This window comes from Neoarius graeffei, chromosome 13, assembly GCF_027579695.1.
Source record: "Neoarius graeffei isolate fNeoGra1 chromosome 13, fNeoGra1.pri, whole genome shotgun sequence".
NCBI classification, from domain to species: Eukaryota; Metazoa; Chordata; class Actinopteri; order Siluriformes; family Ariidae; genus Neoarius; species Neoarius graeffei.
In genome coordinates this window covers 58,791,182-58,809,213 of record NC_083581.1, presented here as the reverse complement: position 1 = coordinate 58,809,213, position 18,032 = coordinate 58,791,182, and the positions used below count along the sequence as shown (strand labels likewise).

Sequence of the window (18,032 nt, the reverse complement as noted above, 5' to 3'; positions counted from 1 at the left end):
TGATTTTCCACTTGTCAGTCTCTTTCTGTTTTTCTGTGTGCAGGATGTGACTGTGATCCAGTGGGTTCTCTGGATGGAGGGACGTGTGACAGTCATACTGATATGCATATCGGAATGATCGGTGGTCAGTGTCACTGTAAGTCCAATGTCCAGGGTCAACGCTGTGACTACTGCAAAGAGGGCCACTATGGCCTCAGCCAAAACGACCATCTTGGGTGCCAACGTGAGTGTGTCTGAATGTTTATGGTAATGTTAATAGATTAAATTTACTTTTGGCCATTAATCTATCCATAACGACAAAAAGCAAAAACATGTTTATCTACATTTTTGCAAATGAGAAAATTAAAAACTGAAATATCTCAATGAGAGAGGTATCCAGACCCTTAGCTAAGGCACTTCAAATTGAGATCAGGTACATCCTGTTTGCTGTGATTATCTTGAGATATCTCTCGAACTTGCCTGGAGACCACCTATGGCAACTTCAATTGATTTGACATGATTTAGAAAGGCATGCACATGAGTGTATAAAGTCCCATAATTCACAGTGCATGTCAGAGCATACACCAAGTCATGAAGTCCAAGGAACTCTCTGTAAATTTTTGTGATCAGGTTGTGTTGAGACATAGATCTGAGCATGGGTATTAAATCATTTCTAAAGCTTTGAGTACTACGAGGATCACAGGGGGCTTGATCGTTGTGAAATGGAAGACATCTGGAACCACCAGGACCCTTCCTAGAGCTGGTTGTCCAGCCAAACTCAGTAACTGTGCTCAAGGGTCTTGGTTAGCGAGGTAAACAAGAATCCAGTGGCCATACCACTCTAACAGAGCTTCAGAACTCTTCTGCAGTGTTGGGAGAACCTGCTGGAATGGCAACCATCTCAGAAATACCTTTATAGTAGAGTTGCTAGAGGGAAGCCACACCTGAGTAAAAAGGTATATGGCAGGCATTTGAGATCTCCGAGAGCATTTATGGTCTCCCTGCTACATTGCTCAATCGCCTGCAGTACATCCAAAACTCAGCAGCAAGAGTCCTCACACTCACCAAACACACTGCTCACATCACTCCTGTTTTACAGCAACTGCATTGGTTGCCAGTTATTTTTCGGATCAAATACAAAATCTTGCTTTTAACCTATAAAGCTCTTCATGGTTTCGCCCCTTCCTATCTCTGTGAGCTAATTCATTTGTACCGTCCCTCCCGCTCCCTCAGATCTTCTGTCTGTGGACTTCTGACTGTTCCACGTTTTAAACTGGCATCTATGGGCGGCAGATCATTCAGTGTTGCTGCTCTTAAACTTTGGAACTCGTTACCACAATCGCTTCGTGACTGTTCCACTCTCTCTTCCTTCAAAGCTAACTTGAAAACTTTTCTCTTTACCTCACACTACTCTTCCTAGTGTTTTTTTTTTTTTTGGTAACTCCTGTGTAAAGCGTTCTTGGGTTTTGTGAAAGGCGCTATATAAATTGAACTTATTGTTATTATTATTATTATGAAAATGATTCCCTGGTCTGATGAGGAAAAAATGTAACTTTTTGAACTGAACAAGTGCTTTGTTAGGCAAAAAACAGGTACTGCTCATCAACTAATTCTTAATAACATCCCTATGGTGAAGCATGATGGTGGGAGCATCATGGTATGGAGGTGCTTCTCAGAGGCAGGGACAGGAAAACTGGTCAGAATCAAGGGACTGATGAATGGCCATATTGAGAGAAATCCTTGAAAAAAACCTTATCCAGAGGAGACACCTCAGACTGAGGTGATGGTTCAACTTTCAGCATGACAACACTCTGAAGCGTGTAGCCAAGACAACGCTAGAGTGGCTTCAAGACAAATGAATGTCACTGAGTGGCCCAGTCAAAGCCCAGACCTGAATCCAGGAAAGAGCCTCTGTGGAGAAACGTGAAGAGGGCAATTCACCATCCAATCTGATTGAGCTTAAGAGTCTTGGGAGTACCTGACAGGAAGAATGGGAGAAGCTACCCAAATCCACATGTGCAATCCCTGGAGAAGCTTACCCAAGAAGACTCAAGGCTGTAACTGTAATGCTACCAAGTATTGAGGGTATACCAAGCACAAAGGGTCTGAATACTTATCTAAATGAGAGATTCCAGTGTTTTTGTTTTTTTATAAATTTGGAAATCTCATCTCATTATCTGTAGCCGCTTTATCCTGTTCTACAGGGTCGCAGGCAAGCTGGAGCCTATCCCAGCTGACTACGGGCGAAAGGCGGAGTACACCCTGGACAAGTCGCCAGGTCATCACAGGGCTGACACATAGACACAGACAACCATTCACACTCACATTCACACCTACGGTCAATTTAGAGTCACCAGTTAACCTAACCTGCATGTCTTTGGACTGTGGGGGAAACCGGAGCACCCGGAGGAAACCCACGCGGACACGGGGAGAACATGCAAACTCCGCACAGAAAGGCCCTCACTGGCCACGGGGCTCGAACCCGGACCTTCTTGCTGTGAGGCGACAGCGCTAACCACTACACCACCGTGCCGCCCCTAAATTTGGAAATGTTTCTAAAAACTGTTTTCACTTTGGCTTTACACTTGTTGAATGCCTTTCAAGGACCACCTGAAACGCCTGCTAATTTTTAACTTGATATTAATTTTATGCTGTTAAAATTATATGATAAGCTTGGAAACAGTTTTAAGCAGGTTGTTTATTTGTTCATTTGTAATTTTGTAGTTAATTTTTCTTACAAATGTGGTCAACAGCATGTAACTGTGATCCACGTGGCACTAGCATGATGAGACCATTATGTGATCATATCAGTGGGGACTGTTCTTGCAAGAGATATGTGACTGGTCGCTACTGTAACCATTGCATAGTAAGAGTCTACCTTTTTCTACAAAAGTTTCATACAATCCAGTCTTGTAATTGTTCAGACCTCAATGGTGCATAATTTTGCGTGTGTGCACCTGTAGCCAGAGTACTGGGGACTCAGTAATGACCTTGAGGGTTGCAGGCCCTGTGACTGTGACTTTGGTGGCTCATATAGCAAAAGGTAAGTGAGTGTAGCATGTATGTATTTGCGTGATTGTGTGCATGCACATTTGAGCAATAATCCAGTAGTGACAGTTATTGACTTGTAAGCTATGCATATAATAAACAGTAGCTTTATATATAAAATTGTACTTGGTTGTTCTGGAAAACTACTAAACACCACTACTCTGGTGTTTACAGGTGCAGAATGGATAATGGTCAGTGTGACTGTCGTCCTCACCTCATTGGCCGTCAGTGCTCAGATGTGGAGCCTGGTTATTTCTGTGCCGCTCTCGATTACTACACATATGAAGCTGAAAAAGCAGTGGGTCACTCTCCTGATAGTGCTGATCTGCCTGTGAGTACTACAAACCAATATTAGTACAAATTGGTAAAAAAAAAAAGTTAAACAACTGTATCAGTCTCTGTTCCACTCAGGGTTAACTGTTCCCTGTTACATCAAGACTGAAATAATCACTGATTAATTCATTGAGTTTTGTTCTCCTTTGGCAAAGTTTTCCAAATTGTCTGTATAGTGTGTGAAGTGCTGTTCTTTGTTTGGATGATGTAATGGCACACTGAGGCCTTGCGATGACCCGGCGACTTGTCCAGGGTGTACCCCGCCTCTCGCCCATAGTCAGCTGGGATAGGCTCCAGCTTGCCTGCAACCCTGCACAGGATAAGCAGCTACAGATAATGGATGGATGGATGGATGGATGGATGGCACACTGAGATCAGGACTCTGTGCAGGCCATTTGAGTTCTTTCACGCCAACCTTGGCAAACCATGTGTTTATGGAGCTTGCTTGTCATGCTGGAACAGATTTGGGCTCCTGAGTTCAATGAAGAGAAACTTTAATGATACAGAATATAAAGACATTATATATAATTGTGTGCTTCCAGTTTTGTGGCAACAAGGCCCATATATGGGTGTAATGGTCAGGTGTTCGCAAACTTTTGGCCATATAATGTGTGTTATACAGTACCAGTAAAAAGTTTAGACACACCTACTCAGTCATAGGTTTTTCTGTATTTTGACTATTTTCTTCATTGTAGAATAATACTGAAGACATCAACACTATGAAATAACTTATGGAACATTTATAGAATTATGTGCTCAACAAATGAGTGTTAAAAACAAAATATGGTTCACATTTTAGATTCTTCAAAGTAGCCACCATTTACCTTGATGACACTTTGCACACTATTGGCATTATCTTAACCAGCTTCATGAGGTAGTCACCTGGAATGCTTTTCAATTAACAGCTGTGCCTCGTCAAAAGTTAATTAGTGCAATTTCTTGCCTTCTTAATGCATTTGAGATCAAACAGTAAATAGAGCGGCGGCTACAATTATCGACAGCCCATAATTATTGACACCTTTTCAGATTTACCAATAAAAAACAATTTTACAAAGGTGAGTTTCAGTTACAACAGTTATTATTGGTTAATTAATCAACCAGAAGACCCTCCTCAGCCTTTGATCTTGTCATCTGATGACACAGCTCGTTACCTGAGATGGAATTTTTTAGCACAATCAGCAATTTGAGGAAAACCCGGACGTTATCATCACAGGTAAGCATGGTGGAAAAATCATGGGCATGTTTTTACTTATCAAATTCACCGATATTTCATGATATCCTTGTTGAAACCTAGTTTGTTTCTTACTCTTTCATTTGACAGTTGCCATTTTGTATCTAAACGCGCGTTTGAGAAGTCACATGAGGTGTCAATAATAGTGATCACTTTCACTGGTGTCCATCATTATTGACACCCTGTGGAATTAAGTGGCATTTACAACTGTTATGGATCGATCTTTGTGTAACATTTTTGAAGTAGATGAAGTACTTTAAAAAAATAAAAGTGCTGTGATTTTATAATAATTTCTTTCTGATTCATAACAGAATGGAATGCTTATAGAGGATTTGGAATCTGATTGCAATAAATAGAATTAGACCAGAATTAAATTCCAAGCATATAAAAAATTACATGCTTGAAATATTCAGGTTTTTCTACTCCATTCAGAAAATATTTTTGTGCAGTTTGTTGTAAATATCTACCACATATTACAATATCAGTAGACATTTTTATATTTTGGTTCGAGGAATGACATGTGACCTTTGACCTGGATTTTCATGTGGTTACAATGTCAATTGCCTGTTGACATTTATTGGTAAACTACAAAACTAGAAATTAATACAAACAACGAATGATTAACAAAATGTGATCTATGGAAATACTTAGAAAGTGGAACAAAAAGATTTTCTGGCACAGGTTAAACATTGTCAGTTCCTTTGTTGACAAACATTAGAATGACTTCCTCATTTACAGAAGCACTGACATCGATATATTTATATAAAAGATATTTTGTACTAAAATCAAATCAAATCAAGTTTATTTGTATAGCATTTTTAACAATAAACATTGTCGCAAAGCAGCTTTACAGAATTTGAACGACTTAAAACATGAGCTAATTTTATCCCTAATCTATCCCCAATGAGCAAGCCTGTGGTGACGGTGGCAAGGAAAAACTCCCTCAGACTACATGAGGAAGAAACCTCGAGAGGAACCAGACTCAAAAGGGAACCCATCCTCATTTGGGCAACGACAGCCTGACTATAATATTAACAGTTTTAACAGGTATAACCCTCAACTGTCCTCATAGGGCCGTCCTTCACAGGAGCGGTGTGATAAAACTCCGACCAGACACAGGGCACCAGGATGGATCAAGCAGGTCCGAGGGGCAGAAGAGGCCAGCATCTCAATCCCAGGATCAACATGTAACTCAGAGGGACAGATTGGGGGGGGGGAGAGAGAGAACTAAATATGAGTCTCCTGTAAAACAAATTTTAAATAAAAACCAAGTTTTGTTAACATAATACCACATTTTTTTAAAAATAAATAATCATCTGGGTGTCGATAACTATGGACAAAGGTGTCAATACTTGTGGAACAGTGTCACGTGATCTGATATACTAAGTAATCAGGAATCACCTCATGTTTTTCCAGTGGAAGTTTGAGTAACTATTCATGCACAATTTGCATATTAAAAGTCTTTTCTACTTTAGCAACGGCCAAAAGATTAAGGTGTCAATAACTGTAGTCGCCACTCTAGTAAATAATAAAAATACAGTAAATATCCCTATTCCACAACTATAGTAATCCATATTATGTCAAGAACTGCTCAGCTGAGTAAAGAGAAACGACAGCCATCATTACCATAAGACATGAGGTGTCTTTTAATTAATAAAAATAAAGAAAAAACATTGAATTAGACGGTGTGTCCAAACTTTTGTCTGGTACTGTAGGTAGAAAAACCCAACTTTGGCCAAAACCAGATTTTTCCTCATTTTTGGCTGTTTCAACCACAGGAACAACCAACAGTGATGTTCTGAATTTTTAGATTTTCTTCATTCATCTGATCAGGAAACCTAAAGTTAAATCTTTCCCAAACAAAAGGGCTCCTCATAGTCCGATATGCTACTCCATGAAAAATAGTCAAAACAACCCAGCTTCACTGGTATCAGAGACACCATATCACTTGTGTGCCTTCAGGGCAGGCCCAGACACCCACAACCACACAAAACACCAAATAATGGAATGTAAACCCTGAGGGACACTGGAGATCAAGTGGTATAGTGCTGCAGCAGTGTGTTACCGAATCTGAAATGTGTTATTTTTCACTGTGGATAAGCGTTTGGAGTACTGCCCAGCTAATAATTTTAATTCGTCAGCCAGTAATTTTAAAAAGGAAGTGATCTCGTCATCATTTCCATAGTTAAAGCAAAATCAGGCTACTTTTAGGCTGTTTTATTTGTTCAACAAAGGACAGGTCAAATTGTACTTTAGTTACCAGCTATGCACAGGCTACAGATGAAACTTTAACTTTCAGTGCTTTTTTTTTTGTCTAAAATATTAAGTAAATTGGTGCAATAAATGTGCAGAATAATAACGCTCTCACATTACATTATATCAGGATGTACCACTTCTTAAAATGCACTCATGTGGGTGAGCTGTAGATTCAGCACAAATTGCTGTTTCTGAAACTGAGAGCAGAGCATAGTGCTGAAACCCCTTATAACTTATTGATGGATGGAGGATGTGATGTCTACAGCAGTGTCAGCTAGGTTTTTCCATCATGTTCAACTCGGTAGCCTCCGATAACAGTCTGGATCTGCTATTTGAGCTGGCATGCACTGCTGATATGACTCTAAACTAGCTGAGTTGGATTGGATGGTGATTTTTATTTAACCTATTGCACATATTCTCTTCCTCTCATATATTCATGTCATGACTCTCTTCCCCATCTTCATCATGTGACCCATTTTTGCACATTTCAGGACATACTGTAGAGCTTGGACTTCAAAACAACTCATGCACATACCCCTTAAGTGTATCCACTTTTCAAATTTGTATATTTTAGATTCTTCTTGGTGGCACGGTGGTGTAGTGGTTAGCACTGCTGCCTCACAGCAAGAAGGTTCTGGGTTCGAGCCCAGTGGCCGTCAGGGGCCTTTCTGTGTGGAGTTTACATGTTCTCCCTGTGTCTGTGTGGGTTTCCTCCGGGTGCTCTGGTTTCCTCCACAGTCCAAAGACATGCAGGTTAGGCTAATTGGTGGCTCTAGATTGACCGTAGGTGTGAATGGTTGTTTGTCTCTGTGTGTCAGCCCTGCGATGACCTGGTGACTTGTCCAGGGTGTACCCTGCCTCTCACCCATAGTCAGCTGGGATAGGCTCCAGGATGGCTTGCCATCATTGATGTAACAATGAATTCTGAATTATACCAGCAAATTCTAAAGGAAAATGTCAGGACATCTGTCCATGAACTGAATCTCAAGAGTGGGTCATGCAGCAAGACAACGACCCGAAGCACACAAGTCGTTCTACCAAAGAATGGTTAAAGAAGAATAAAGTTAATGTTTTGGAATGGCCAAGTCAAAGTCCTGACCTTAATTCAGCCAAAATATTGTGGAAGGACCTGAAGCAAGCAGTTCATGTGAGGAAACCCACCAACATCCCAGAGTTGAAGCTGTTCTGTACGGAGGAATGGGCTAAAATTCCTCCAAGCCGGTGTGCAGGACTGATCAACAGTTACTGGAAACGTTTAGTTGCAGTTATTGCTGCACAAGGGGGTCACACCAGATACTGAAAGCAAAGGTTCACATACTTTTGCCACTCACAAATATGTAATATTGGATCATTTTCCTGAATGACCAAGTATAATATTTTTGTCTCATTTCTTTAACTGGGTTCTCTTTATCTACGTTTAGGACTTGTGTGAAAATCTGATGATGTTTTAGGCCATATTTATGCAGAAATATAGAAAATTCTAAAGGGTTCACAAACTTTCAAGCACCACTGTAGCTGCTTTTGTCTTTGCTAAATTCTTCTATCGTAACTGTTCAAGCACCAATCACCAACGCAAGTTCCTTGTATGTGAGAACGTATTTGGCAATAAACTTGATTCTGATTCAGATGTACAACCCACGGCTCCAAAAGCTCTTTCAAGGAGTGCTAGTCACAACAGAAATGAATACGCTACGGTGCAAGGATTTTATTGACATTTTATTTAGCTTTCAAAGCAACAGCAATAACTGCTGGAGGAATTCCTGGGGGAGCAGGATCAAAAAACTATCACCTTTCCACTTCATGGAAAGTGACCTGAAAGTGTTAAAGGTCCATTAATACAAAAGAAAATGTTTAAAAAAGAATCCCCGCATAGTCTTAGGCAGTTGACGAGAATTGGCTTAATCTAGTCTGAAATATTACTTTCTTAACTGTCTGCCCGTATCTTATTACCATCTGCCAGCCAGCCTCCTCTGCCCCCTCTCCCCTTCCCAACTATTCGACTAGTCTATGCAACCCCTAGTACTAATATACTGACGCTGCAGTTTTGGTCTAGTTATGCACTATATACTGTTCGAGGAAACAGACAGCGATGGGTTTTGCAAGACACACAGACAGACACTGGGATGTCACCATACTATATTGTTGAAGTGACCCAGAATAACTTGTGAAAACAGAGAAGGTGCCAGCCTGTCAGATGGAGTTAGTTATGCCTGCATCACCCAGAAAAACACTCATTATATTTCATTCTCTCTCTCTCTCCAAATACACTTTATCTATTTTTACACATTCCTTTATTGCTGGACTGTCATAGCACCACTATACATCCCTAGCATACATTTTTGTCACTCACAGTTTATATCCATCTCTCATTCTCACTCTCATTCACTGCAGTCATCTCTCTGCCTTCATGCTTTTTTACAGTACTTATAAGCATAGTGATGCACTCTGGACTGATGTGTGTTAACGTGTGGGCACTTGTTTGCATCTCCTCAAGAGTGTATTTCTGTTTAATGCCCAGCGTACCCAGGACAGGCTCCAGAACCAGTGTGGCGCTAACCAGGATAAAGTGGTTACTCAAGATGAATGAATGAAATGCACATGTTGATAGATGCAACCTTCATGTTCTGCTTTCTTTCTATGTCTCTCTTTAGGGGAAGCCACGCCCTCCGGCTGTAAATAACTGCGCGCAGCATCTCAGTAACCAGCTGAGGCGACACAGACGCCATCGGCACATCACCCGGCAGCAGAGGGCGGCTCTGAGACGCATCCGGCAGCTTCAGCAGACCGTACGTCCTGATCCCTCTGCTTCTGCTCTGAACATTTGGAGGTCATTATTTTGTTTCACCTACGTGTTCATTTTCTGGGTGTTGTGTTTCTATAGCCTGATGTGACCTTTGCGGACAAAGAGAGATATTCAGATCAGATGGTCACCTGGACCGGGTCAGGTTTTGCTCGGATTAAAGATGGCGCTGGCATTGTATTTTCCATCGAAAACATCCCATATGCCATGGAGTATGACATTATGATTCGCTATGAACCAGAGGTGTGTAGCTGGAATTTTAAACTCTCTTTGAAAGTCTTTCTAACTCTGTGAAATGGATGTGTATGTATTAGAAGAATAGATGTGCAGAATATGTAAGCAGAATCAAGGTAGTTACTGCAGAATAATTCAGTTATATTTCAAATGTACATGAAGTATAAATTGCAGCAAATTATGGAAAGAAACAGAACATTTTGGACAAAAAGTTTCTAAACCCTTTTATAGCTGCAATTTTTGCTTTGTGTAACTGAAATCACTTCATGTTGATCTCTGCTAGGCAATCCTGACTTTAGTGTACTGCTGATACCATGGTTTCTCTCCTAATATTGTACTTAGTGTGCTGTTTAATGACAGTTTATATGTTCACATGGTGATTTAGCTTACATTTATAATCCATTACAGGCTGCTAATGTGCTAGTCAAACATACCTCTATAATTTTAGCAAAGCAAGGAATCATACATGAATAGAAAATCAACCCATCACCATGTCAATTCTCATGAATGAGTAAAATGCATCATTTATGTGGTGGGCATATGAGGTATAAATGATAGAAGTCTGGACTACAGGTCACTTTTTACAAGTTCTTTCCAAATCTTGTGGACTAGTGATGTCTATTTGGTCATTAAAAGTAGTTATGTCATGTTAGCACACAACGTATTATGTTCAACAACTAATGGCTAATATGAATTCTTCTTCTTCTACCATTGTTTTATATATTAAACATTATCATCTGATTATTAATACTGATCAGCATTTTTATTACTAAAAAACACTTTTTGCACACAGTCTACAGAGGACTGGGAGGCCATTGTGAGTGTCACATCTGTGTTACTGGCCACCAGTACTCGCTGTGGGAACCTGCTGCCCACTGAACAGCTCTACACTGTCACGCTGCCACACAACAAGAGGTAACATCACTTTTTTATTCACATTATCTAATATTAAGTATGTGTTTTGTGTGTCGGAATATGTGTGAATAAAACGCAGTGGGGCAGTGTGATTATTTTCCAAAACAGCACATCCCAAAGTGATATTTGTTCATCTTGTACTACAGAAATTTTCCAATAATTAGATTTTAATTTATTAATAAATAACATCATATTTTTATCCTTTTATAGTTACATTTAATATGATGGAACATCGGTGATACAAGTTTGGGGCTCTGTACTTTTTCCTCCGTACTTCATATATATATATATATATATATATATATATATATATATTAGTGCTGTCAAAAATGTCGCGTTATTAACGCGTTAACTTGACTCAATTTTAACGGCGATAATTTTTTTATCGCGAGATTAACGCTCTGTGACATGATGTAGGTTTTTCATAAGCTTTTGAAACTGCCAGGAACTTGGAACAGCGACTTTGCTTAGAAAACCGATAGCAGCTAGACTGTAATGCCACGCCCCGCACAGCCAGAGTCCTCTGCCCTCCTCCCCCAAAGAACCAGCGCGGGCAGGGCGCGCTAGTAGAGATGGGGTTTATGGCTCTTTGATGGGATCCGCATCTTTGTGATCCGTTCTTTGAAAAGAGCCGTTCAAAAGACTGGCTCATTTGGCTCTTTTTAAATATTTATTCAGTTTTAAGAAGACAGCGTCTAAAGAAGCCAGATCCCTCTGAACTGTAAACTCAATGCTATCCCAGAAATCCTTCCTGTAATATGCAAATTTGGCCGCCTCTGATTGGACAGCGCGACGCATCAACAGGCAGAAAGTGTAAAAGTACAAAATGTGTTAAGTGAGCTGAAACAGTAAAGATCAGATTCAATGCAATATTTATCAACGAACAACGGAGATTAAAAAAAAAAAAGATGGATAATTCAACAGTAGATCATTTCACTCATGGTTCTCTTGCTAGCCCCGCGCCGGTGCTCGGCTTAGGTTTCACTTTGCAGTGGCTGTGTCAAGACGTGTTATGCTTTGCAATAAAAAAAAAAACATTGGTACAAAGCAAGCCCATGCACTTTTTTATGCTGATAAGAGAATTACAATGGTTTTTTTATGTGACAAAAATGTGCGATTAAATTGCGATTAATCGCGAGTTAACTATGACTGTCGCGACATTAATCGCGATTAAATATTTTAATCGCTTGACAGCACTTTTATTTATATATATATTTATATATATATATATATATATATATATATATATAGAGAGAGAGAGAGAGAGAGAGAGAGAGAGTACTGTGCAAAAATCTTAGGCACATGTTAAGAAATGCTGGAGACCAAAAATGGCTTAAAAATAATGAAATTAAATGTCTCATCTCATTATCTCTAGCTGCTTTATCCTGTTCTACAGGGTCGCAGGCAAGCTGGAGCCTATCCCAGCCGACTACGGGCGAAAGGTGGGGTACACCCTGGACAAGTCGCCAGGTCATCACAGGGCTGACACATAGACACAGACAACCATTCACACCTACGGTCAATTTAGAGTCACCAGTTAACCTAACCTGCATGTCTTTGGACTGTGGGGGAAACCGGAGCACCCGGAGGAAACCCACGCGGACACGGGGAGAACATGCAAACTCTGCACAGAAAGGCCCTCGCCGGCCACGGGGCTCGAACCCGGACCTTCTTGTTGTGAGGCGACAGCGCTAACCACTACACCACCGTGCCACCCGAAATGAAATGTTTCAACATTAAAAAAAAAATACTATAAACAGCAGTAAGCCATAATAAATGAAACAAAATCAATTTGGTGTGAGACAACCCTTTGATTTAAAGAAAAAAATAGTAGTCTCAAGTACAGTTAGTGCAGTTTTATAAGGAAATGAGCTGTAGGTTTTACTGAGCATCTTGCAGAACCAGCCACAGTTCTTCAAGACACTTTGTCACACTTGCTTCTTATTTTTGAAGCAAAACCCAGTCGCCTTCATTATGTTTTCTTTTTTAATCTGAAAAGTGGTCTCTTATGTCATATGCTGCTCAGATACAGACTTTTTTTTTCTCTAACATTTAATTTTGTGCTGGAAAACAAACATTTGGAGCTCTAAAACATTTTTGTACTGACTTGATAATGTAGAAAATAGAAATCTACAACAAAGTTTGTATAAAAAAAATAGGGTGCCTAAGACTTTTGCACAGTTTTGTGTGTGTGTGTGTGTGTGTGTGTGTGTGAGAGAGAGAGAGAGATTTTTTTTTTTTATCAAAGGCAGAGAAAATGGAACATGCCATGTCCTCTGTCCTAAAGACTTTACAGTGACATAAAACTTACTGAACATTACAAAGCACTGGCACCAGAGACTCCGTTCCTAAACGTCAAATAAACATCTCCTTACAATAAACTTCAACTTATCAGTGTCCATATGATTTTCTTAATTAACTAACAACATATAGTTTCATCCATTTATTAACCTGTGACTGAGTCATTACTATAGAAACAATGATGTATTAGAATGAGTGCCCTTTAACAGGTAGCTCAACCACATGGTTACACACATTAATCATTGTAAATCCAAAATATAGTGCTCATAAATTCATCTCCAAAATTTCCCTTTATCACAAGGATGAGTATTTTTGGCATAATATACAGTGGTGCTTGAAAGTTTGTGAACCCTTTAGAATTTTCTATATTTCTGCATAAATATGGCCTAAAACATCATCAGATTTTCACACAAGTCCTAAAAGTAGATAAAGAGAACCCAGTTAAACAAATGAGACAAAAATATTATACTTGGTCATTTATTTATTGAGGAAAATGATCCAATATTACATATCTGTGAATGGCAAAAGTATGTGAACCTTTGTTTTCAGTATCTGGTGTGACCCCCTTGTGCAGCAATAACTGCAACTAAACGTTTCCGGTAACTGTTGATCAGTCCTGCACACCGGCTTGGAGGAATTTTAGCCCATTCCTCCGTACAGAACAGCTTCAACTCTGGGATGTTGGTGGGTTTCCGCACATGAACTGCTCGCTTCAGGTCCTTCCACAATATTTTGACTGAATTAAGGTCAGTACTTTGACTTGGCCATTCCAAAACATATTAACTTTATTCTTCTTTAACCATTCTTTGGTAGAACGACTTGTGTGCTTCGGGTCGTTGTCTTGCTGCATGACCCACCTTCTCTTGAGATTCAGTTCATGGACAGATGTCCTGACATTTTCCTTTAGAATTTGCTGGTATAATTCAGAATTCATTGTTCCATCAATGATGGCAAGCCGTCCTGGCCCAGATGCAGCAAAACAGGCCCAAACCATGATACTACTACCACCACCATGTTTCACAGATGGGATAAGGTTCTTATGCTGGAATGTAGTGTTTTCCTTTCTCCAAATATAACGCTTCTCGTTTAAACCAAAAAGTTTTATTTTGGTCTCATCCATCCACAAAATATTTTTCCAATAGCCTTCTGGCTTGTCCACATGACCTTTAGCAAACTGCAGATGAGCAGTAATGTTCTTTTTGGAGAGCAGTGGCTTTCTCCTTGCAACCCTGCCATGCACACCATTGTTGTTCAGTGTTGTCCTGATGGTGGACTCATGAACATTAACATTAGCCAATGTGAGAGAGGCCTTCAGTTGCTTAGAAGTTATCCTGGGGTCCTTTGTGACCTCGCCGACTATTACATGCCTTGCTCTTGGAGTGATCTTTTGTTGGTCGGCCACTCCTGGGGAGGGTAACAATGGTCTTGAATTTCCTCCATTTGTACACAATCTGTCTGACTGTGGATTGGTGGAGTCCAAACACTTTAGAGATAGTTTTGTAACCTTTTCCAGCCTGATGAGCATCAACAACACTTTTTCTGAGGTCCTCAGAAATCTCCTTTGTTTGTGCCATGATACACTTCCACAAGCATGTGTTGTGAAGCTCAGACTTTGATAGATCCCTGTTCTTTAAATAAAACAGGGTGCCCACTCACACCTGATTGTCATCCCACTGATTGAAAACACCTGACTCTAATTTCACCTTCAAATTAACTGCTAATCCTAGAGGTTCACATACTTTTGCCACTCTCATACATGTAATATTGGATCATTTTCCTCAATAAATAAATGACCAAGTATAATATTTTTGTCTCATTTGTTTAACTGGGTTCTCTCTATCTACTTTTAGGACTTGTGTGAAAATCTGATGATGTTTTAGGTCATATTTATGCAGAAATACAGAAAATTCTAAAGGGTTCACAAACTTGCAAGCACCACTGTATCTACAAGAGGATGCTTTCCATTGTTGAAATACCACTTTAAAATCGGCATGAATACAGGACGGTGATCTCAGCAGCCCTGATACTCATTCATCAAGTTACTGAGCTTAAATGTCAAAAGTTGGCAAAAATGATAAACCATATACCATGTTTCTGACTTGACACTCTTGATATTATGCGGATATAATATTAGTCATGCCCTGTATATGCAATATGTATACAACGTATGCATGAGATGTTAAAACGTGTTACCATATGGTCACTTAGTTGACTGTCACTGTTAACCAGGTACAACGCTGACATTGCTCTGTGAGGATTTCCTTATATTTCAGCACAGCTGAGAGCTTGTGAGTGGTTCAGTGGTGTTGTAATATAGCTGATCAGCTTACTGATCCAAAGTTATGATCCTGGCAAAGCCTTCAGAGCAAATTAAACTCAGTGAGAAACTGAAAATCCTTTTTTTTTTTTTTTCACACACATATTAAAAACAGGACATGGGGCTATGGTGGGGATGATTTAGGGAGAGTCAGGTGAGTTTGATGGATTTTTGTGTGAATGTTGTAAACTTGTAGATCAACATCTCTAAGTAGTACAGTATGACTGCAGGGTATGATGAAGAGTAGCAAAAGGAACCAATTTAATAGAATGCATTATTATTATTATTATTATTATTATTATTATTAGGCGGCACGGTGGTGTAGTGGTTAGCGCTGTCGCCTCACAGCAAGAAGGTCCTGGGTTCGAGCCCCGGGGCCGGCAAGGGCCTTTCTGTGTGGAGTTTGCATGTTCTCCCCGTGTTCGCGTGGGTTTCCTCCGGGTGCTCCGGTTTCCCCCACAGTCCAAAGACATGCAGGTTAGGTTAACTGGTGACTCTAAATTGACCGTAGGTTTGAATGTGAGTGTGAATGGTTGTCTGTGTCTATGTGTCAGCCCTGTGATGACCTGGCGACTTGTCCAGGGTGTACCCCGCCTTTCGCCCGTAGTCAGCTGGGATAGGCTCCAGCTTGCCTGCGACCCTGTAGAAGGATAAAGCGGCTAGAGATAATGAGATGAGATGAGATTATTATTATTATTATTTACAGGTCAAGGTTAGTAACCAGAAATACCAACATTTTAACCATAATTGGTTATTAATGTTTTATAATTCACTGAAAAATTATTAGATTTAATCCTTAGTGAACTGAAGGTTGGAATTTTTGACGGTGAATTTTGTTCCCCAAAACACTACTCTCGTCAACATGGCAATTACTATGAAATAAGTTTTTGTCGGATTTTTATGTAAGGTTTTTACAGCAGCTCTAAAAAGAATCTATACAAATCGATAAAAAATACTAAATATTCAGAACTTTTGAAAAGTTAGTTTAAGCACTCTGACATTAAATAGACCTTGTGTGCACTGATCCCCTGCACTACTGGTTTCGTATGTAAATCCCTGGCCAGAGCTGCTATGGGACAAGAGCACTAAATATACACTGTTGAAATGAATAAGAACCGATACTGTTTTTCACTGATGCATAGACCCACAAGCTGATCATGCTGATACTGAGTAGTATGAAAACGAAGGCAGGTAAAGCCATGTGTGAGACCTGATCAAAGTACTCAGTGTGCTGTAATTTCCTCAGGTCCGGATGTAAATGGATCACTAGAGCATGGCTCCTGCTGTTGCTGTGTCCTGCTGGTGTGACTATCAGGCAGAACCAATTAGGATAAGCTGACAATGGAGCACAATGCCAAAAACAACTTTGTTCCTGATGAGGAGATATATATATATATATGGCGGCACGGTGGTGTAGTGGTTAGCGCTGTCGCCTCACAGCAAGAAGGTCCTGGGTTCGAGCCCCGGCGAGGGCCTTTCTGTGTGGAGTTTGCATGTTCTCCCCGTGTCCGCGTGGGTTTCCTCCGGGTGCTCCGGTTTCCCCCACAGTCCAAAGACATGCAGGTTAGATTAACTGGTGACTCTAAATTGACCGTAGGTGTGAGTGTGAATGGTTGTCTGTGTCTATGTGTCAGCCCTGTGATGACCTGGCGACTTGTCCAGGGTGTACCCCGCCTTTCGCCCGTAGTCAGCTGGGATAGGCTCCAGCTTGCCTGCGACCCTGTAGAAGGATAAAGCGGCTAGAGATAATGAGATGAGATATATTTATTTATTTATTTATTTATTTTATTTTAATAATGCACAAAAGCTGTGGTTTTTATTAAAAAAAAGAATTGAAGGATTTCCTTTTGGTTACTGAGGTTAAGGTTAGCTCAATATGAACAAATTGAATCATTTAGAGTTATCATTCATACAGGCTTTATGTCTCTTCAACAACATTAACTCAGCAATCATTTGTATACCAGTAGGCTTCTTCGGTTGGCAGTTATAAAGTTTGTCTTGCTTAATGCAAGGTCCTTACCTGAAACACTTAACTGTGTCTCATCTCCATGACTTTATGAGCATGAGCCTCATATTTAAAGTGTTTTGTCGTTGTTGCTCAATGATGGACCAAGGCCAGTCTTGTATAGTCTATAAGAGAGACATAGAGACCTCTTTCTGTCATTCCTGGTTTGTAGACTACACATAAGAGACCTGTATAATGTTTATAAGGGTCCGTCTCAGAAACTGGTCTCTCATTTGGGACATTATGGTCAAAAAATAAATTTTCTAATTTTATTATTTTGTTTGCTTGGGTTAAAAATGCCAAGTTATGATGACTGAATTGATTATTCACTTAAATATGAATAATATGATGCATTTTGGGTATTTGATATGGCAAAATAGGACACAATGGAAAAATCAAGAACACACCAGAAAGATGAGAATAACGGCGGTGGTAAAAGAACAGCAACTGTACCGGCTGAAGGTCGCGCGGGTCTCTGCTGCGGCGTGCAAACATCGGGACATCGCTACCGCACCGGACGGAGCGGGGGCGGGGCAAAATGACTGGCCGTAGATTCTATCAAAAGTTCAATCTAAATTGACCATGGTTGCAAAATATTGGCCAAAAATACGCA

At 40.1% G+C, this 18,032-nt stretch overlaps 1 protein-coding gene across 2 annotated transcripts in view; it reads left to right on the top strand.

The window, feature by feature from the left end:
* The window catches only part of lamb2l (laminin, beta 2-like), an 86,900-nt gene that overhangs the window by 45,072 nt on the left and 23,796 nt on the right, over positions 1 to 18,032 (top strand). For both annotated transcript variants that reach the window (XM_060938188.1, XM_060938187.1), the window contains 7 exons: positions 44 to 223; positions 2,733 to 2,845; positions 2,943 to 3,022; positions 3,202 to 3,358; positions 9,499 to 9,633; positions 9,729 to 9,890; positions 10,675 to 10,796. In XM_060938188.1, the coding sequence (XP_060794171.1) occupies positions 44 to 223; positions 2,733 to 2,845; positions 2,943 to 3,022; positions 3,202 to 3,358; positions 9,499 to 9,633; positions 9,729 to 9,890; positions 10,675 to 10,796 (949 nt within the window). The remainder of the gene's footprint in view (positions 1 to 43; positions 224 to 2,732; positions 2,846 to 2,942; positions 3,023 to 3,201; positions 3,359 to 9,498; positions 9,634 to 9,728; positions 9,891 to 10,674; positions 10,797 to 18,032) is intronic.